The sequence below is a fragment of the Anas platyrhynchos genome, chromosome Z, assembly GCF_047663525.1.
Source record: "Anas platyrhynchos isolate ZD024472 breed Pekin duck chromosome Z, IASCAAS_PekinDuck_T2T, whole genome shotgun sequence".
Classification (NCBI taxonomy): Eukaryota; Metazoa; Chordata; class Aves; order Anseriformes; family Anatidae; genus Anas; species Anas platyrhynchos.
Window position 1 is genome coordinate 67288826 of NC_092621.1, and position 22401 is coordinate 67311226.

At 41.4% G+C, this 22401-nt stretch overlaps 1 protein-coding gene across 1 annotated transcript in view; it reads right to left on the bottom strand.

Moving 5' to 3' along the window:
• Nucleotides 1-21596, bottom strand: part of TNFAIP8 (TNF alpha induced protein 8) — a 63175-nt gene extending 41579 nt beyond the window's left edge. The window contains exon 1 of the mRNA XM_072031261.1: nucleotides 21456-21596. Coding sequence (XP_071887362.1) covers nucleotide 21456 — 1 coding nt within the window. The 5' untranslated portion in view covers nucleotides 21457-21596. The remainder of the gene's footprint in view (nucleotides 1-21455) is intronic.
• Between the last annotated feature and the right edge of the window lie 805 nt (nucleotides 21597-22401).

Sequence of the window (22401 nt, forward strand, 5' to 3'; positions counted from 1 at the left end):
TCCCTTCTCTTTATGATGGTTAGGAGAAGTCATATGCTGCAAAATACATCATAGTATATAATAGAGGGTAAGCCGTTCAATTTCTTAGCAGAATGCTATGCTGCAAAGTTTAACAATACATTCATCAGTAAATAGAGATATGGAAAGCGCTGAACATGTAAAATAAGAATTTGAACCAGTGGAAGAGGTTAAGCTTCTTCCTAATAATAATAATAAAAGAACTAGGTGTAGTTGTTAGAAGATTCAGATATTTCATTCATAGCAGCTTCCAGCAGCATTAAATTTTAATTTAATGAGGCTTCAGATGGGAGGTTTGAGTTCAAGGGGAATGAACTGATAATTGACGATAAGCTCTTGAGAAGACCACTTTGGGCATTAAAATTTAATCCTTAATTTTGGAAGTAAAATTAAAATGTTTGCTGTATAAAGACTTGAGTAGACTCTCTCTATCTTGAGTAGACTTTCTGGATTTTCAGATCAAAGTTATTTAAGATTTACCCTTCTTGTTGCCTTACAGGTGAGTAAATAGATCTGTACTGGGTCTGGCTGATACGGAGTTAACTTGTTTCAGGGCAGTCCCTTGGGAGCTTCATTTTGGATCTGTGACCAAAGGTGTGGGTAACAGCCCTGTTTTGGCTCCTGCTGAACAGGGCCTGCCTAAAGGACATCTCAGTCTCGCTCTGACCAACAAGGAGGAGGCTGGGAGGGGATGCAGTCGGGACAGCTGACCCCGATGGCCAGAGGGACATCACCAACCACGTCATGTCATGCTCAGTGAGGGAACGGGGGTGGCAGGGAGTTTATCCAAAGTAACCTTTGCCCCAGGACTGGCTGGGGATCAGTCTGCTGGTGGTAAGGGATGGCTTCTGCAAACACTTGTTTCTTTTTTTTTTTTTTTTTTTTTTTTTTTTATTTTCTTCTTCTTCTCTCCCTTTCACCTATTAATCTGTTTTTATTATAAGGTTTGTTTCTCACTTTTGCCCTTCTTATTCTCTCCCCTATCCACAACAGGAAGGGACTGTGTGGGCACTTAGCTGCTGGCCAGGGTCACCCCACCACAAGAAGGAAAGGCCTAAAAGCTCCCTTAGCAGACACCAATCGTACTACTAGCAGTACACACCGCCCTCTGGGGCTCTGCCGACATCTCAACTGCTTTTCTCTCTGCTGTCTCTCTGTGGCATGCAACTTCATTAATATTTTTGATTAATGAATTTGGGGAAGGTAAGATCATGATTGTTGTTTTAAAAAGAAGAACAAAACCAGGAAAATCCCTCTTAAAAAAAAAAAAAAAATAGGATGTTTTGTCACCCAAAATAATTCCTGTCATGCCATAATTTTGATTTTACATGAATAGTGATACCTGAGGAAACTGGCAGTATGAGTCTATCAAGCAGCATGAAAAAGCATGTACATTAATGACACTTCTTGTTCTGCATTTCACCAACTACATTACACATCTTCTTGTTCACTTTCCACCCAAGGATATCAGATGATCAGAAAACATTAAGTTTAATTACAGAATACATGATTTAGATATTTACTGCTTGCGACAACTGTGTGTACAGTTGTAATCTGCCTTCTTTACTTTGAACTACCATCAGTAAATATCTAAGCCTGCTCAAGACTGTCATGTAAGGAATCCTTAAATAACATAACCTTCAGCTATCTGTTAAAGAAGTTGGAGAAAATCCTGAACAGCAAAATCAGACATCTATGGCTAAAAAGCTTTCAACAGTCTGCTTCAGCAGATAATCAAATACAACCATACCAGGGAAGCAAGTCATAGCATCTTGGCTTCTGTGCATCATCTTGATTTGTTGAAGCACCTCTTCACAAATAACACTATTTGGGTGACTTTCAGTATTATGGTTTTTACGGAAACAGAGTAAGAATAACTGCAGCAAATAATTCAGAATCCAGTCTAACCAGTTTAAGGAAAAATATCATTTTAACTTTTGCTTTTAATTTGAAAAAGATACTGCAGATAAGAACTAAACAGGACCTCTTTGTATTCCTTAGCTGACATTTTTAAAAGATTAAAAAATCCCAGTGCTTCCTCCACATATACTGACTTGTGTAAAAGCTACACAGAAACAATTAAACAGCTGCTAAAGAAGTGTATTTTTTAAAACTGTATATGACTACTAGTCCAAACACATGAACACTTCGACACACATATGTATGCCAGCCACACTTCTATTCGCTGAGATGTTCACACAAAGGGTTTGCCTAAGACACAATATCCACATGTGGATTGCAGATGCTATTTTGGCCCTTCTCATATACATACTGGAATGTAATCCTGCCTCTGCTTACAATGAATAGATGGCTATTCATAAAAGCTAGCTAAATATTAAAGCAGTGGGCATAGATAAAGAAAAGCTAAGATTAATGAAGAAATCTCAGTGTCCTGCATCCTTTGTTTCCTGTGTATCTATGGTACTTCGTCATGCCTGGGTCAAGTTCCTTGGATTCCAAGGTAAATCTTTTACTTTACTTTGTCAAGTTGTACTGACCAATGCCAAACACTACAACTGCACAACACACACTTCATGATCGTAACAACGGCCTGGTTGGAGATGTGAAGGCTGAGGACAGCCTTGGCTGTAGTGACCATGAGATGATGGAGTTCAGGACTGAATGTGGAAGAAACAGAGCAGCAAATAGGATTGCAACTTTAGATTTCAGGAGAGCATCTTGGGCCTCTTCAGGGACCTGCTTGGAGGAATCCCATGGGTGAGGGCCCTAGAAGGCAGGGTGGGTTAATGAGAGCTGGTTACTATTCAGGCATCACTTCCTTCAAGGTCAGTATTGGTGCATGTCTGTGAATAAAAAGTTAAGTGGAGGGGGCAGGAGACCTGCATGGATGAGCAAGGAGCTCCTGGCAAAACTCAAACAGAAAGAAGTATATGTCATGTGGAAGACAAGACAGGCTACTTGGGAGACATTGTCAGAGTGTGCTGGGATGCAATGAGAAAGGCTAAGGCCCATTTGGAATTAAATCTGGCAAGAGATGGCAAGGACAAGAAGGGCTTCTCCAAATACATCAGTAGCTAAAGGAAGACTGGGGAAAATGTGGGCCTGCTGCTGAACGCTTAACCAACCTGATAGCCTTCTGTGATGGGATGACTAGCTGGGTAGATGAGGGGAGAGCAATGGATGTTCTCTACCCTGACTTCAGCAGGGCTTTCGACACTGTCTCCCCTAACATCCTCATATTCAGCCTCAAGAAGTGTGGGATGGATGAGTTGACAGTGAGGTGGACTGAGAACTGGCTGGACGGCAGTGTGATGAGCAGTGCAGTCTAGTTGGAGGCCTGTAGGTAGCGGAGTTCCCCAGGGGTCAGCACTGGGTCCAGTCTTGTTCAACTTGTTCATCAGTGACATGGATGAAGGGACAGAGTGCACCCACAGCAAGTTTAATGCTGACACAAAGCTGGGAGGAGTGGCTGATACCCCAGAGGGCTGTGCTGCCATTCAGAGGGACCTCCACAGGCCGGAGGGTTGGGCCAAGAGGAACCTCATGAAGTTCAAACAAGGGCAAGTGCAGAGTCCAGGCACCAGTACAGGTTGGAGGCTGACCTGCTGGAGAGCAGCCCTGAGGAGAAGGACCTGGGAGTCCTGGAGGACAGCAGGCTGATCATGAGCCAGCAATGTGCCCCTGTGGCCGAGAAGGCTGATGGGATCCCGAGCTGCATTTGGAAGAGTGCTGCCAGCAAGCCAAGGGAAGTGATCCTGCCCCTCTATTCAACCCTGGTGAGGCCACACCTGGAGCACTGTGTCCAGTTCTGGGCTCCCCAGTGCACAAGAGACATAGAGCTGCTGGAGGGAGTCCCACAGAGGGATATGAAGGTGATTAGGGGACCAGAGCCCCTTATGAGGACAGGCTGAGAGAGCTGGGCCTGTTTAGCCTGGAGAAGCAAAGACTGAGAGGACATCTTATCAATGTATATAAATATCTGAAGGGAGGGTGCCAAGAGGACAGGCCCAGACTGTTTTCAGTGGTGCGCAGTGACAGGACAAGGGGCACAAACTGAAACACAGAAGTTCCAGCTGATTATGAGAAAAGACTTCTGTACTGTGAGGGTGACAGAGCACTGGCACAGGTTGACCAGAGAGGCTGTGGGGTGTCCTTCTCTGGAGATATCCAAAACTCCCCTGTACACAGTCTGGTGCAATGAGCTTTAGATGATCCTGCTTCAGCAGAGAAATTGAGCCAGATGATCTCCAGAGGTGCCTTCCAACCTCAACCACTCCATGACTCTGTGGTTAAGCATGTAGCAAGATTGGCAAGATCTCCCCTCATTCTTCTCCAGGCTAGAAAGGCCCAGCTCTCTCATCCTTTCCTCAGCTTTTTCTGAAACACAAGCTAACATTGGAAAAAGAACACCAAACTATTCAAATACTCACTATTCAAAAAAAAAAATATATATATATATTTATTTATATATATAATATACACTTCAAAAACTGGCTTAAAGAGAACCAAACACTTTTCCTAAGAATATTTAATAATCCAAATACTGTACACAACTTCCTTTAAAAAAATCTTATAAACTGATGTTAAGTATATTGATATATGCCTGAATAAATTATGTGTTAAGTTTCTAGGAAAACTAGAAAATAGCAAATGGAACGAACAGGAAATGAAAAATGTGACAGAAGCATCCATAAGTCTAGTTTCCAGCAGCAGCTCAGGTTATAGAAAGCTTTTTAAGGGGAACAAGATATAATTCAGAAATGGCTATCATCTCAGAAGTAGGTTATGTGAAAATAGCCTGTCTTTGCCTCTAGATTTGTGGAAAGCTAATCGTGAAAAATAGATGACAGAGTGATGTTGGACAATGGACTTACTAAAGGAATAATGATTACAGGCAGTACTGGAAGGGTAAGTATCAAGCTAACCAAAGGTTTCCTCTAGAGTTTAGGTAAAGCTACTTTGCAACCTATGTAACCAAAACTTCACTAATGAATTTTGTCTCAGAAGAATTTAAGAGTTTGCTTGATGCCTCCCTCAAAGATGAGAGATAGCCATAATACAGAAAGGCAAACAATGCAGAAGAAAGTGAATAAATCTGAGCAGGCCTTGTTTCAGTGAAAGGGGATACATCCCATGCAAAGTCAGAAAAAGAGACTTTCATGAATGCAAACTTTTAAGCATTACCTCCAAATGTGGTGGTTGCACCATTCCCAACCCTCAGAAATACTACACCAACTCAGTCTTCTCCCATCCTAGCCTGCAGTCACACAAGGATTTGTTTAGCTCAATAGCAGACTGAATTGGAAAACTGATTCACAGAAAAAAAAAAAAAGGCTAACCGATTTCCTGATGGAGTTCCTCAGTCTGATGAACATGAATGTTTCTGCTGACACAAGGAAGAAAGCAACATGAGGATGAGAGCAGGACTGAATGACATTTTTGGCAGACAAAGATGTGTTTTAAATTAGTGCTTACCAGCTTGAACCCTTCAGCAAAGAGAGCCTATCATCAACTAGGAACAAAAGGAAGAGATCCCACGTCAAAGGATCATGATGAATCAGTCAATCTGTTATTACTTGAAAAAAAGATAAGAAAACAATGGTGTGATGCACAGACTCCCATGTGCATACAAAGGATGATGCAGACACTTGGTATGTGGGTAAACAGTAAACCACAGCTTGAGCTCTTCTATTGAAACCCACAAAAGGCATGAACTGCGTGGGTTTAGGATGCCTTGTTTCTTATCCTGTATCCCAATGGTAAGCAAATATCATAATCCCTTTAAACAATTAGAGACCACATAGGTCAAAAAATGGTTTCAGTCATCTGTTTTCTTGAAACAGAGGTTGAAACAGAGCTTTCATGAGGTTGAAACTTTATTAGCTCGCATTAGAGTATTTCCTTCAATTATTCAGCCCTCAACCACAGCTACCAGTCCACTGCCCTATCTTTTTCTGTCATGCCTAATCTTTCACTGCTTGATTACACAGACACCCCTATATTTGAAGTAACAAACACACACACACCACAGTCTTCCAAAAATACCATGTTTGGACATCGTATTTTTCAGCCCAGATTTCCATTACTTTCACTCAGGCCTTAAGGGTGCTTAGTAATTAAGGGACATTATCAGTCCTGAAAAGCTCTGTTTAGATATGCCATAGTCCTTTGTATCAACCTGCCCTGCAACCAGCCTGTCAGCATTTTGACCATCTCAAGACCTAATTTCTGACCTCAGAATTGGGCTGTCATTACACCATACCTGTCCTGTCGGCACTGGTGACAGATCCAACATCCCTTTTGTTTTTGCAGCCACCACATTCATGGCAAAGCCCACAGCTCTCCCAGTGGAGGAGGGCCTGCACAATCCTCACCCCATAGCCCTCCGTTGAGGCTCAGATACTTGCAACTCCCAAATGTTGTATATTTTTAATATAATGAAACATTACTGAGTTTCTCTCCTGCTGACTGGATGTCTGTGTTATTAAACGGAGCCTTCTTCCTCAAGCTGACTCTAGACTAGCAGCTACCTCTGCTGCACTGGCTCAGGGCAATCCCTGTTCAAGATGGTTAACTTCACCTGCCCGAAGATTCTCCTCCATTCTTCGAATTAGCTTGAAAGGACAAATGTGGTCAACATTTGCTGATGAGTGGTCAGTGCTGTTTCTCACACAGAGAGTGAAGAGGCCAAACACGTCGCACCTCTTTTTGTTTCTGTCAGGACTTCACAGCCGTGAGCATGCACCAAGGCTGAACTCCCCCAGGAGCTCGGAGCTCTGTATGCCCTCGTGCTCTAAAAGCATCTGCTACACAACCACATGCTACTCAGAGCAGCTTTAACAGCTAAGCAGGAAAAAACACATCTTGCCATATGTTCGTTCGCAATGTGCACAACAACCTGATGGCAACACAGCCAGGCAAGCCTGCATGTTGACAAATAGTTTTCCACGTGGTACCCGACATGCTACCACAACACGACAGGTAATGCCAGGGTATGTTTATACCTTGTACCTGTAGCACCAGAAAATCCTCAGTTCATAAGCCCACCAGTGTCTGTGTCCAGAAAGATGAGAAAAAAAATAATGTAATGAGAAACATTTCCAGCAGAGAGAACTCTACCTAGGGATGCTATTTATGAAATACACATCTCTGTTTGTAAATAAGTATGCATGTATCTACACTGACTAGCACTCCAGTCACCCTGCTCCAGAGAACAGAATTCAAAGCAGATGAAATGCAAAGAGAGAGATATCAAGGGGAGGAAGTGCACATCCTCTAGCAGCAGGAAGAATGGTTTGGGATATTTACACTTTGAACAAGCAAGCTCATTCCAGAATACCTAAGCTTATAAATACATCCAGGGGTTGAACAGCAGGTGAAGGAATGAATTATTTCAGCTCACAAGCTGATAAAAAACAAGGTAGAACAGACCAGCCACAAAATACAAACAAAAGCTTAAAGATCAGAAGCCTCCAGTAGCAGAAAACTCTTCCAGCACATACAGAGGGTGCCAACACATGAACAGAATTAAAATGAACTTTGACCACGATATGAGACACAGATGCATGCTAGAGCGGGGACCTGGAATTTGTGATTCAGAAGGCAGGCTTCTTCAGAACTACTCACCTCTCCTTAAAGCACAACCTCCACCCACCTAATAAAGTTAGCATGAACATCTCTGTGTGTACATATATGAATGCTGGTCCTGTGTGCAGGACAAGGACAATAGCAAAAGACCTCTTTCTTATAAACATTATCAAAAATAATAATAATAGAGGATGTCTTAATAATTAAAGGCAGAAATGCTGGCAACTGTCAGCTCATTTCAGGTAAACAGCACAAACATTAGCAAAAAATATTTGCCATGCATCCCAAGGTGACTAGCAATAAAACATTAGAAACAATTGTTTATAAACCAAAGCAGACAGTATTCAATATACTAACATAATTTTATTTTTCAAAATCGCACAGCCTTAGTTAGCAGAACTAACTAAATCGTCCATCATTAATTTGATTCTCATTCACATTTACTTGATATTATGAATGTTACTTTCATTTAAATTTCTTTAAACTCACCTTCCTATAAAAAAATAATTGTTTAATACAGCCATAAAGACTTTCCTACTTTTGCCCTGTTAAAAATATTTTAACAGACATCAAATGATATACTTTTAGCTTCTTCTTTGAGGAAAGAAGCTTGAGATGTGACCTTTTTTACAACTTCTATTTGAAAAGCAATGGAAGAGAAGAACCTGAGTGAAAGTGGCAGATGATTGCAGCACGAGAGCTGGTTTCAGCCTATGCCAGGGAAAGCTTGTGCTGGTATTAACTTGCATTGTCTAAAGCAGTTTCTTAACAGTTTGGATTCCTGGCTTCAAACTCTCCAGTAAGAAAAATAATAGCAGTCACTAGGGGATTTGCTGCCTTGCATACTCTCTACAACAAATACATTAAATATTTTGCAAGAGCAAATATCTCGACTTCCTGGAATGTGCTGTAACTGGTCATATTTACCACCAGGTAACATTAGCAAAGCTTGATGCATTCAAAACCAAAACTTACTTATTTATGAAATGGCTGTTGATGAAGTGTGCTTCCTTACAGCTCTATGCTGTAAGCCATATGCCGTAGTTAACACAAGGAGGTGCTTAATTGCCGTTCTGGATTACTGGTAGAACTTAACTCTAGGCTACTCAAATAACTTGGCAGCAGGGTTACAGATCTCCATAATTTTAGCTCTGAAAAGCATGTTCTCAATCTGAGCACACTACCTGAGCAAGCATGAAGAGCCGAAAGCTCAGACTTCCTGTGGCTGATAACGAAAGAGGTGCTCTCGCTAGGTCAGCCCCTGCAGCAGCACCTTCCCATTCAGACTAAACTTTCATCTGTGAGTGGCACACGTGGGGAGTCACTGCCTGTGTTCCCACAGTCAAACTGTGTTTTACACATAAATGGAGGTTGCAGGAAAATTAAAAAATAATACTTTCAAGAATGTACAGAATTGATCCAAGAAGAAATCAATACATTTTCTGCATATAAATTAAAAAAACTATTTCTTTTATAAGGCCTAGTACTCTGAACTGACCTGTTTCTTTCTCCTAAGTGATAACAAAATTTCATAAATTCATTATGTGTGCGTTCCCTGAAAACAATATAGACTGGAAGGTTTTAAAGCAGGATAACTTGTCATTTTCATTAAAGAGCCTTCTCCTCTTTTTGGTACCAGCTATTGCACACCTGTAACACTTTAGCAGCAGAATGATAAGGGGAGTGATAAGAGCCATAAATGTGTTAATGTGAATGCAAAATAATCTAAACCAAGTAGAGGGAAAATTAGAAGATGTAAGTTGACTGTTTTGCATTTCCTTCATTATGACAAAGCAGCTATGAAAAGAGCACAAACAGAAAGCTCTGTGAACTTTAAACTGCAGAATAAATATCACTTAGTACTATTTTCAGTTCCTGAAAATAGATTTGTCACAAGACTGACAGTTAACATTTTGTATTTAGAAAGATTAGAAACATGCCAAAACGGTATTAACCTTGGATTTCTAAACACTAAATACCTAAGAACACTAAATAAGATAATGGAAATTCCTTAAACTGGGATAAATCTGGGAGCACACAGACAAGAAAAGCAAAGTGAGTCCAACAGAATGCTGCAATTATCTCTGTACTAAGCGTTTTTCCAAGAAAATTCAGGGATGAAGTTACATTAAAAAAAAAAGTTAAAAATAAAAACATAGAGTCTGTATATCTCAGCCAAATTATTTCAGTCCTATAATGATACAATAAAAGAAGGTAAAAAAAATTCTGAGAAGCAATTTAAGCTGTAATCCCAAACACTGTAAAACTTTAAGCACAGTAACTTCTGTATTTTATTAACACAGAGGAGAACACTGTTCAGACAAACTACACTTACTCCATACACAAGTATGTACATGCGGTTGTTACAGAGAAACGTAGAGAAACCTGTGAGAATGTGGCATTCTGCAAAAATCAGAAGAAACACAAACCGTATGGGGAAAGACAACTTTTAAATCAATTTTCACTTTATGAATCAATGCAATAAACCAGTAGTAAAACCAAGTGTCTGAAAACTGTTTCTGTTTATAGGGACATTTGGCTTGGTATGAATAAACTTTTAAATTGTGCTTAAAGGTGGTTGTGTGTCATATGACAAAAACTTTCCAAATTATACTCTCTATCAAATGCTGCCTGTTACTGAAAACGCCTCATCTAAAAGACTGCAAAACACAATGGAAATCAATGTGGAAGAAAGCTTAACTAAAACAGAAGTCTGATCTCTTTCACTCATGTTGCATGAAATGAGCTTTAACACGTCACAGAGGATGTTTCCACCCACCAGACTGTTCTTCAGCTTGGTTTAGATTTGTTCAAAAGTCTCCACTTCAACATCCATAAATGCATTTAACCTCGATCACACAACCAGCTGTACAGCCTCCAGCAATAATTCACTTACACACCTCTACTGTCAATAACAGATCCAGTGTGCTTGAAGCTGAGCCCGTTTTCCCTTCGTGACAATTACTAGGTCAGCTTGAGCTGCTTTCATCTTCACTCTTCAGCCATCTCTGGGGCTTTTGTGGAGAAGAAAAGCACGAGAAAGACGAACTTTGTACACGTCTTGGATGAAAACAAGAGGAACTGCAAAACTCGCTACTCAGAGTAAACAGCTAGTGTACACACGGAGGGATGAAAAAAAAAAGAACACAACAAAAAAAAACCCTTTTTGTTCCTTTTCATTGTGTCCTTCAGTCACAGTATGAACAGTGAGTTCTAACAAGAGGTGCTGCAAGAGTAGATGGGTGTAAACTTCATTTGATCTTTCTCTAGCTTGAAAGTTTGCTTCCTTCAGAGCACTGAAAAATAGAGGGTACAAAGGGCAGGCAAGTCTTCCCATAGTTTTTGAATTTCATCTTCTTATTCCATCAGCTTCTGAAAGAATACCTTCATTAATTTATCTTCCAATTTTCTCTCTTTGTTAAATTGTGCTACAGTCTGAAAAAAGTCAGACCAATGATAAATTGCACTGATTGGCAAACAGCCTTGTGTTTCCCACTTGAAGAGTCAAAAATACTCTGTCATTGCCTGTTTATAACTAAAAATTGAATTACGCATAAATACCACGTAGAGGGGGAAAAGAAAAAAAGAGGTTATGGTTTTGAAGCACTTGACTGTGCCATTTTTATTCACTCAAAACAATCTTGCACTGAAAGTTTAAAGATTTGGATCCAAGAAGGGAGTTGTTTTATTAGAAGGTGTCACGCATCAAGTATTACAGAGTAAATTTTCCACAATAATCACCTTCATACAGACAGCTCTTTCCTATTTCAGTGCTTAATGTGTTAAGTTTTCAGATACAGGAACCTAACTTGTGGACACAAACTGCCTGGTGCCATGTTCTGCTGCGGTCTCTGCACAAACCACAGTTCCGAAAAGTAATGGGGGCCGTGGGAGCCCCCAGTCCTCCCCCAGCACCTACCATATGCCTTCACTGCCTTCCACACCACACAGCTCTTAAAACTGCCATCAGACAGAAGGGATCCAACTGGGTATGCCTGGGAAACGACTTTTGTCCCTGCCCACGAGATACTCACTCTACCACCAGGCTGCCCAGACAGGCGGAGATGGACGTGCCAGCCAGGGAAATGCCATCCAATTGCCACTTGAGAGCAATTTGCTCCTCATGCAGACCCATTTATCGGATCTGGTTTTCAGCTGCTTGCAAAGGACTGCCACACCACGCTCGGATGACCGGCACTGGTGGTAGCACCAAGTGGTAAAAGATGCTCTGAGGCCTTACATAGCGAATGGAGCTTTTTAACTGAAAATCTTCTTTTTAACTGAAAAATCTTACAGGGTCTAGCAGGTCTCTGAATGTCTGCTTATCCAGTGAACATTGGTTTCCCCAGCTCTGACTGCGGAGGCCTTCTGCTATCTGGGCGTACAGCTTTCACCAAGCAGCACTCACCCCGCAGTCTGAAACTTTTAATTACAACACAGTAAGGTATAAACAATCTTAAGGCACTCTATTTTCATGGGTACCCTTCAGCCACACGAAGCAGCTGAATGAATTACCTCCAAATTAGCCAGGCACAGAAGTGTCGCCCTTGAGGGGAACTGCGTGAGTGGAATTTATGCGAGCAGAGGAAATCAGGCAAGTGGCAGCAATTAACAACGTGCTCACATCCCTCGGCGGCGTGCAGTACAGCCTCAGAAGATTTGCACTTAGCCACCCAGCTGGATGCAGGAGAGACAATCACCCCCGTTTGGCACTGGAGCATTGCTAGAGGCTGCTCCCAGTGGGTGACCACAATCCTGTGGCGTGTGTGAAGGCCTGGCGCAGCACTTACCTGGTGCGCTGCCCACGAGGGCTTTGGGAAAGACACCCCTTTTCTGCCCGTCACTGCTGCCAAATGCTTTTGGTTAGCCTTAGGTTACACTGCTGTGGTGTTATGCAGCTTTTCAGATCAAGGTAAAAAATAAACAAAACTTAAACATACATGAAGTTTTTATTTTAGGTCTATACATTTTGTTCTCAAGAAGTCCTTTTACGATCCTTTATTGCTTCTTATCACTATTCCAGTTCTGGATCAAGTTCTGAATTCTTTCCTCTTAGCTAATTATTTAATTATCACTTTGCCCACCTGTTTATCTGTCCATCAATGCATTCATTTCCCTCAAGACACAGAACGCCAATTTTCAGGCTTGTGCTATGACCTCCTTTACAATAACATGCTTGTAAAGGCAAAGGCAAAACTGGTCATAACCACACATTTAGCTGTGGACTTCTTTCAAATGCAGTAAAACTAATCTGTAAAACTAATATATAGCTAAATGGTGCATGCTGTGTTTAAGCTTGGCTTGTACAGAGTTCTGCTTTATTACCATTTTAAACTTAAATCTCAAAGTCCACCGTAATGATACACTCTCCTGCCCCAAACTGCCACCCAGTGCAACCTCTTGCACTTAAATAGAGAAGAGGGTTGTTGTTTTTTTTTTTTTGACATGGTTTCCTGTGTACTCAACAGCAGTACACACTTTTTAGGCCCCTTCTCCTGACAGATCGTATACATCTGAAATGTTGGCTTCCCCTCAGTTGGGCTCAAACACTGAGAAAAGATTTTCAAAACACTTTGCTCTACAATGACTGAAACCTAAGGCCTGGCTTGATACACAGAACTGAACAGTACCTGCAAAACAAGATCCTTAAAAATAAGTCCTACTGAATGTATTCTTATACAAAGGTGTTAAATTTTAAACAACCTATTGCAAAACGACCATACTGAAATTCCGTAAAAGTGGAGAACGACAACAGAACTACAGGGGAAAAAATATCAGCAGAAAGCTCATTAGAAGCCACAGTAAACTAAGTCACAGTTTTTAGGGATGGCAGATCATGTGGCCAGCACTACACAAACTGCAGTTAATGGTCAGGGCCATATTCTATGTCCTTCATCTTTTGATGTCACCTGGAACATGCCTTCAATAGATGCTTTCATCTCTTTTCATGTGCTCTCTCCTATTCAGCCTACTGTTTGCAGTGAAAGAACACCTCAGAGGAATAAATAAAGAAAATGTACACAGCATTTGAGCACCTTCCACTGAGTTCACAGTTAGCACTCATTCTCATCTGTTCCCAGTTGTCCTCCTTCCATCACCAGCAAAGCTCTCATTTCTGGTGACTCACAGCTATCCACTTCTGTGTTCAGAATCACTTGTACAGCAAATACCACCAGTAACACTGCACAAAAGCATTTGGTGGCAATCAGCATACCTTCTGCCTCACTGCCCAGCGTGGTGCTCTGCAGACCAGCACAACATAGGTTGACAGCTTGTATTAGAGAGATTTCTCTGCAATGCAAAGATTAGGACAAGGGGCAACAGTTTTAAACTAAAAGAGAGTAAATTTAGGTTAGATATGAGGAAGGAATTCTTGTCTCAGAGGCACTGGACCAGATTGCCCAGAGAAATTGTGCATTCCCCATCCCTGGAGGTGTTCAAGGCCAGGCTGGATGGGGCTTGGAGCAACCTGGTCCCTGCCCATGGCTGGGGGATTGGAATTAGATGAAATTTAAGATCCCTTCCAACCCAAACCATTCTGTAAGTCACATTTCTGCCATTATTCAATGCTACACATAACTTTTAAAAAAATTTTCAAAAGCTTCCAAGCAAAAAAGGATTTCCAAAGCTCTTAAAAAAAAAAGAAAAAAAAAGAGATTAATCAAATACATCAAAGTGCTACAGTGAACATTTTAATGGATAACAAATTAAGTCAACGTACACAGAAATAATCAATTGAATTTACATAAGGTAGGAGATAAGACCTTGATGTGAAACTCACAGAAACAGAAGTATCATGTAAACCATTTTTAGAACACCTTCAATGAGAAACAATTCCATCTACCAATATATTGTCAAATGCTTGGAAAAAAAGGGCTGGCAGCTAGAAAAAGTATCAAGATTTCCATTACGCTGATTACAGTAACAGACCTATATTATCTTATTTCACCATGTTATTTCATCAGACAGGAGGCTAAAGGATTCTGTCATTTAGCCACTTTATTGTTAATATTAAGTGCTACTCAGTGATAGAAAAAAAGAAAGCAGTAGTCAAACAGAGGAAAAAAAACATTAATTGCCCTTCAATGTGTTTAAATCATTTTGAAACATATATATATATATATATACACTTGGATATATATATCCAAGTACTTTGAAAAAACACAGGAATACATTCAGAATGGAATACATTTGCTACGCTCATCCTGAATCCACTTGAGATTTCAGCTGGAGAGATCCCTACAGATGAACTGCACATTTTTAAAATAGTTGTTTTTACTAACTTATAAGAAGCACAATAGGGGAAAAAAATAGAAATCTTTAACCTGTCATCTCTCCAGTGCAGATCTGTCTTTCATCTCAAATGCAACATAGTCAGTTTATATCACAAGGTTAGCATAAAAATATTAGATGACAGCTTCTAGATTTTGTTACGTAAATTATGCAGCATTTCAAAGAGAGCAAAGACACAAAAAAAGCACTCAAGCCATATTATTCCATATTTCACTGTAATAATAGCCATAACTACACAGCTAAGGTTATCAACTGCCTCTTCCAACTTGACTTGTAAATTTTTGAATGGCTAAGCAGAGTCCTAAAACAAGCTCTGCTTTGTCTCTCTTGCTTTGCCCTCTATTTACATTTTATTTCTCCCCTCAGAAGTCTTTTGCAAAGGATCCAACCTTTTTATCTTATAATAATTAAGTCCTACATGCCCCTAAGATACCCACTGCTGTTTCCAAAATCATTCCTATCATTCCAAAACGATAGCACAGTTACAAGTGCTAGCAGTACCATAGATAAGACTAAATCTAGACTCCTTGAGGCAGGTTTTATGTCTGGAATCCTAAACACTACAAGCTGGAGGCCCAATAGTAGTAAATTACTTTCTTCAAAATAAAATCAGCAGTTAAAATACATCACTGAGCATGAAGCTCAGGATGTCAACAAACTCAGAAGTGGATTTTTCTTTTAAATAAAAACTCTGAAGTTAGTATTCATGAAGACAGTTCTGTAGACACAAAGATGAGAAAATTTTAAGCAATATCAGTGTCTATCGACTAAATAAATAGTTTTTGATGAACAATTTTTCTTGATTTTTTTTTTCACCTTGCAAAGAAACATGAACTACAAAAGTCACTTGAAGCCCAGCTGGTAAAACACAGAATTTGTGGTGCCAGCTGGGGAGGAAGGATGTGGGACAAGCTGAAGATGGACAAGGGTTTCTCAACAGGACTTGAAAATTACACACAAGGGCTACACACATATATGAAACAAATTTTCTTCCACCAAGAAGTCTGCAAGGATACCATAAATGACCACGTATCTAGCTAGAAATACTCTAAACTGGCTTAACAATTAGGACTTAACTACAGGGTACTTAACCAGACCCTGGTCTCTATTTTCTTACACCTGCACATACTCAGTACATACTCAGGAGAGTACCACCTGCAGCAGCTAAGACAGAAAACCATAGGTGGCCTCCAGTATCAATTAGCATTTTTTTTACAAGTATTTACGTAATCCACAATCTGAAAAACATCTTGGGATAGACATAAAGATAGGGGTATATTTTAGCCACATCTAACATACTTCATACTAGTTAACCACAATATACTGGAGAGAGCTCTAAAAACTGATTGTTTCATGTAGAACTGCAGTGCTTTATTAATAGTAACTGACATAACAACTTCCTCTTCTTCCGTCAAAGCAAAGAAGCACCAAAAACCCCTGCAAAACTACTTGTACAAAAATAAAACTAAAATGTTTTCAGTGAGTCAAATGGCAATTTCTGACACTGACAAAAAGTTGAATTATATTTTAGGAGCACTTTGTTATTTATGTCTAACAGGAAAAAGGCCTTCTGCTTCATAGAGGACCATTTATGGATAAAAATGAGCTGCTGCCTAACACACATTTTGAAACCTGGTAGTCACAAAAAGAGAAAAAAAAAAAGATTTTTTTCCCACCCTGATTTTGATACCAATGACTTACTTACACCTTAGATTTGCCCAGACCTACAGGAAGCATGAAGGTAGGTTTTGTTTTTTTTAGGACTGAGTGAGAGCAGTGATGTGTGGATGTCTGGAAGGCTTGGTAACAGAGTTTTGACAGAGAACAGTCCTGATCACCTGAAATTTGGTTTAATTTCAGGATTTCTGGATTAACTTCCAGAATTTCAGTTGTACTTGCACATAAAATACTTTCTTTGGATAAATAAAATATTCTGCAGTAGCCCCAATATATTCTTGATAAGTCAGTATTACCTACCAAAGTCAAAGTGATTGCCACAGCTATAAGAGAACTGGGTCCAGTACCAGTTTATTTCAACTTGAAACTACAGGGAAATTAATTTTCACGGAGAACCAGAATGCTTACAGATGTTATATTTGCTAATCAATCATTGAAATGTGTTATCATTTCGTTTGATAGATTCCACTTTAACGTGTTTTTGAACAAGACCATCTCCTTCTTAAGCGCTTTTTCCCCTCATAAGTAAGTACTTTCTTTCTTGTTAAATACACTAATATTTAACACATCTTCCAAAACAGCCAATTTGATAAAATTGTGTGTTATATCTGTGCTGGACTGAATGGTGGGCTTCAAAATTAGTGGTAGCTACATTTTATTTTTTTTATTATTTCCTGCACAAATATGTATTCAACCTCAAAGTTCAAGAGGCAAAGATCTTCTAAATCATCATGTGTAGGTATGCTTTCTCAGGATAGACCTTACTATCCCATTTCTCAGTACCTTCCAGTTTAATTTATTCTGTCCTTTTCCATTTATTTCCCACACAGATGAATAACATGGACTATGGTTGTGTGTTTGGCTTCAGTTCAGCTATTTATGGTGGACAATCTTGAATATATCTGAGCCCCAGCAACTTCTGCAGACAAAGCATCACATAAGACAAATTACACTGTCCTTAAAAAAATATTTGACTAGCATAAAGTTAAACTGTAAATATGAAATGAAGACACTATAAGAAAGTAAGGCATATACAATTACAAAGTATCGAACACTAGTCACTGTTCTTTAAAAGCTTGCTTTGTTATCCCATTTCCTGAATTGCTCTCTCAAGATCAGCTCCTTAGAGCAGGCACAGCATTCAAACACACTCCCATAAAGCTGTGCTGTTAAAGCAAAAATAAAGTTACAATGAAGCCTTTCACTGTGGAAAGAAAAAGAAAAAAAGAAAAAAAAAAAGAAATAAAAAAAAAGACTGTATTTACTTGAGATAGCTAATTTTAAGTAATTGCCACAAAATAATAATTCAGCTACTGACCTCGGTAATAAATATAGAATTCCTATGTCACAGCATTTCCACTGGTTATTTCTGAATTCTGGGACCTTTGGACACATGCTAAATGTTAGCATGCTAACTGTCCAAGTATTCCACTGTGGATGCAGCCAGAGCCCAGCCTATTGCTCAAGCCTCCTCCAGATGATTTAACAACTATCACTCACAGCCAAACATGCATCTAAGTATCTACCATTAGAAAACACAGCACCAGCCTGATTTCTGCAGGATAGAGCTACTCTATTCTTCACTGTGTTATTCCATGAAGAGGAAGAAAACACTGAGTTTTGACAAGTACGTTTTATATTTTATATGCTCAAAGCCATTATTATTCAAGTAAGTCATGAGAGTGGCAAGTTTTGTTGATCCGATCATAGAAGCTGAATTTCACAACTAAATGTTTTGAAAATTTAAAAATACCCAACCCTAATTCTGGAAGAAAAGTGAGATCTTAGATTAAACCGATCGTACTTATTACTAAAATTCACCTATTATGAAATATGCTTTCATTTAATAAGAAAGCATCACGTAAAATGCAAATTTTAATCAAGATACCTTCTTTACCTTAATCCTTAGCATGTATTTTAACAACTTATCAATGCCACCTTATGGTTTTATCATCTCAGAGGCAGGTAGCACTTCTGAAGTCTCTAACATCTCTGAAGTCCTTGTAATGTTTGATCAACATCTGAGACACTTATCTTTTACCCTCATTTTTACCCTCTGGGGCTCTAAACAAGAACAGAGCTGAAATTAACAAAGAGCCTTAACTTGCATCATTTAAAGGGTATGCATTTTATCTGATACCTCACACACCTATCTTACTAAATTCAAGGCCACTGTGGAAATCCCACGCTTTATCAGAGTGACAGGAAGAGAGAAGTGGTATTTTGGGTTTAAATGATGGTTTGAATGACCAGTTCAGAAAACAGCACCTGAAGCACACGCTTCTAGTTTAAATCCGGTATTCTGCACCCTTTCCCTTCTCTGAGGCTCATTAGAAATGCTAATGAAACTGGCAAGTGCTCTGCACATCACATACCTCGATCTCACCACACAAAACCCAAACTCCTCAGCAGCGGGTGAGGTCAGTCCATGCTCAAGTTGCAAAAGGCAGCTCTGGTTTGAGCAAAGCATTACGTGACAAGGGAGCGAAAGAACTGCTGGTGAAACTGCTGGCTACTTTGCTGAACTGCCAAAATGCCATCTTAACTTCTTTGTGACCACACGTAACATTTATTCCAGGTCTTGTGATCTGAGGATGCTGGAGGCGAAGGGAAATAGACAAACCATAACTAATTTGAAGCCATAACCACTTTCTTTGATTGTACAGCCAGTCTCCAATAAAGATGACCAGTCATCCTGCTACATCACAGCTGAGAATGGATTTTCTTTTCTCTTCTTGCAACCTAAGGGACACCAGTCCTAAAGAAGTCCCTAAGCCATCTGCCATTAACTCTCCAGCTCTTGGAGCACAACATAATCTACATCAATCTTCCAGACAACAGACGAGAGAATTTGTTGAACTGCGGTACGTATCGTGGGAATGTATCCTGAGGCACGTTCAGACCTACCTTGCGTACAATCTTCCTGTATTTTTCAGTTATGTTTTCTTTTGTTCATCAGACCAATCTGATACACAAAACCTAACTTAAAAAGAGTAAGAAATTTGTCACTTTGGGAAGATGAAAGTAGTTTGCACGGCCTACCTCACAGAGGGAAAATACAACCAAACAACCAACAACAGCAACAAACAGGAAGAAACTACAAAGGGTGTAAAACAAAACAACAACAAAAAAGGAGGACAGGAAGTACATGTCCAAATGCTTTGTATTGCATCTCTCTGATGTAGTCAGCTACAAACCCAATTTAGCCAGACAGTACTCCCAAGCAGACAGAAACTACTCCAATGCAATAAGAAATGTTGAAAACATATTTCCAACCACTTAGATTAAGCAGGTAATTTAGGTGCATTACAGCCAATGCTAAGATCACCACAAATATCACTTAGTGACTTTTTCGTTTTTAATCTTTTTAGGTACCTTTTTTGTTTGGTCTGTTCAGGTGTATGAATAACTTTAAAAAAAATGAAGGGAAATTGTAGGGAAAAAAAAAACAACTGTTAAGAGGTGAGCTTAGAGGGAACACTAGCAATTTAGAAGAGAATTTATCCTACGGATGTAGCTCCTCTCAAACCAGCTACTGTTTACATACCTTACTTTGTTATTCAGTACTTTTGCTGTTTGTATAAAAATAACCTGTAGGGACAGGCTACCTGCTTTAAAGACTACCAGGCACCCTACCAACCTCTTGCAGGACCTGTCCAGACAAACCGAAATCAGAAGTTGACCAAGGTTGAGATTCCTCAAGCATTTGATTGTTTCCTCAGCCATCTGAAGCAGCAGTTACTATTCCTTACCTAACAGCAAGTATTTGAAGAAAACTAAAAATAGGCAAATTAAGCCACAAAGTTCACTGACATCGAGGTTTGGCCAGATTACGCTAGTTACTATTTAACGGAAGCGAGCGGCTTCCTGTCACCAAGGCAAACAGCGCGCGAGCGACTTCCATTTCAAGCCCATGCGTTTGCACTCCTCCACGGGTCTGCACCGTAGCTTCGATGGCTTTCCACGTACACTTGCTTCCAGGTTAAATAAACAAATATGCTTTCTAGGACATTTTATTTCCTTCTTCCTGCTTCCCATCGCGTTCCACGTTCACCAATTTTTCCTTCCCCAAAAAGTTTTTGGGCTTCCTCCCACTGCACATCTCTTCCACTCTGGATGTTTTCTCCTACCAGGCCCTGTTCAGTGTCTCAACAAACTTTTACACGGCTTATCTGACAGAAGCAGAAAACGCTCCTGACCTGTTAGGAAACAGACTTCTGAGATGAGCAGTGCATGTGTGGACACCTTTGTCTCATACCTAAGTAGCTCGTTCCCTTAAGGAGGCTTTTTTCTTCTTCTCCTCATTTTAAAGCGAGGCAAGGATAAAAAGGCATCCTGCTCATTTAGCACTTGGCATGTGCTTCCTGAGGGATGCCTGGAAACACAAGGCGTTACCTTTCCGTCCCAGGGAGGTGGCAGCAAGGTAAGCCGGCAGGATGAGGCACGCAAGGCTGTCAGCCCCACTCTCCACCTGCGGGGACTGCGTGGGGCGTGATGGTGGGTGCAAAGCAAAGCAGCACAGGGTGCAGGGTGCAAGGCAAAGCGGCGTACCGGGAGCGAGGTGCGTGCAAATGGAAACATCGCTCGGGCTGATTTTGCTTTATCAGTGCCCACGGCTGGTAACTGAGGACACACACACGTCTCTGCAGGCAGAGACCTCACGAACGGGGGAGTCTGGCTACCCAGCCCCCTAACAAGCCGTGCTCTGCCCCCTCGAGCTGCACAGGACCGGAGCCCCTTCCACCAGCACTTCTCCCGGCGGTACTCCAAAGCCAGACCCAGCCCTCCCGTAGCCGGCACCTCGTTTCTACCCTGCCCTCCCTCAGCTCCGGGACCCGTCCCAGCCCAGCACCGGGGCCGGTTCGGGCGGCGGAGGCGAGGCGAGGCGAGCCCGGAGCCCCGGCTCCTGGCGCACTTACTGTGGGGGCTCGAAGGGGGCGGCGGCGGCGGGGAGCGGTGGCAGCGGCGCGGCCGAGGCGAGGCGAGGCGGGCGCGGCTGAGGCGGCCCCGGCTGAGGCGGCCCCGGCTCCCCGCGGCGCGGGGCGCGGCAGGAAGGGGGGCGGCCCTGCCTCCTCCGCCCCGCCCGGCTCGGCTGGGCTTTGCCGCTGCTCCCCGTGGGCAGCCGGGGCAGCCAACACAGGGTAATAAAAAACAAAAAGTCGCACAAAGCATAAAGGTGGCTGGTGGGCACGACCCCCCCGCCGGGGTAGGTGGTGAGGGGTCACACACGCCCGGCTTGGTTCGGGGGAAAGGAGGCTCCTGGGGTGCTCCTCTGTGCAGTGCTTCCCCGGAGCAATGCCACAGGAGGTGCTGCTGTCGTATAGCAGCCCCCGGGTAAAGTCGTGCCTTTGTTCTGCTGCGCTCCGCAGGGAGGTGTTTTTAATTTTGGCTGCCTACCGTGTAATTATTTGAGTGGGAGCACACATCTCTCCAGAAAATTGGAGAGTTAAGCATTCCTTAAGACCTTCACAGCCTTTATCATTTAAATTAGACGGGTACTAAGGGAGCTGACTAGGAAAGGTGCCCTCCTGGATCTGTAGCTGGTGAACAGAGAGGGTCTCCGTGGGTGGCAGTCTTGGTCATGGTACCCATGAAGTAGCTGAGTTCAAAATCTTTGTCGATAGGAGGAAAACTGTCACCAAAAAAACTTCAACCCTGGATTCAGTAAGAGCAGGCTTCAGGCTGCTCAGGGAACTGCTTTTGGAGTCATCGGAGTCCATCAGTGCTGGTCAATTTTTAAGTGCCACCTCGTAAGAGGTGCATACAAGCACAAGATCAGGCAATTCCAAAATTTTGGTAGTCAGGCAGGGCAGAAGGTCAGCCTGGTTGAGCAGGGATCTTCTTCTAGAGTTCAGGCAGAAAAAG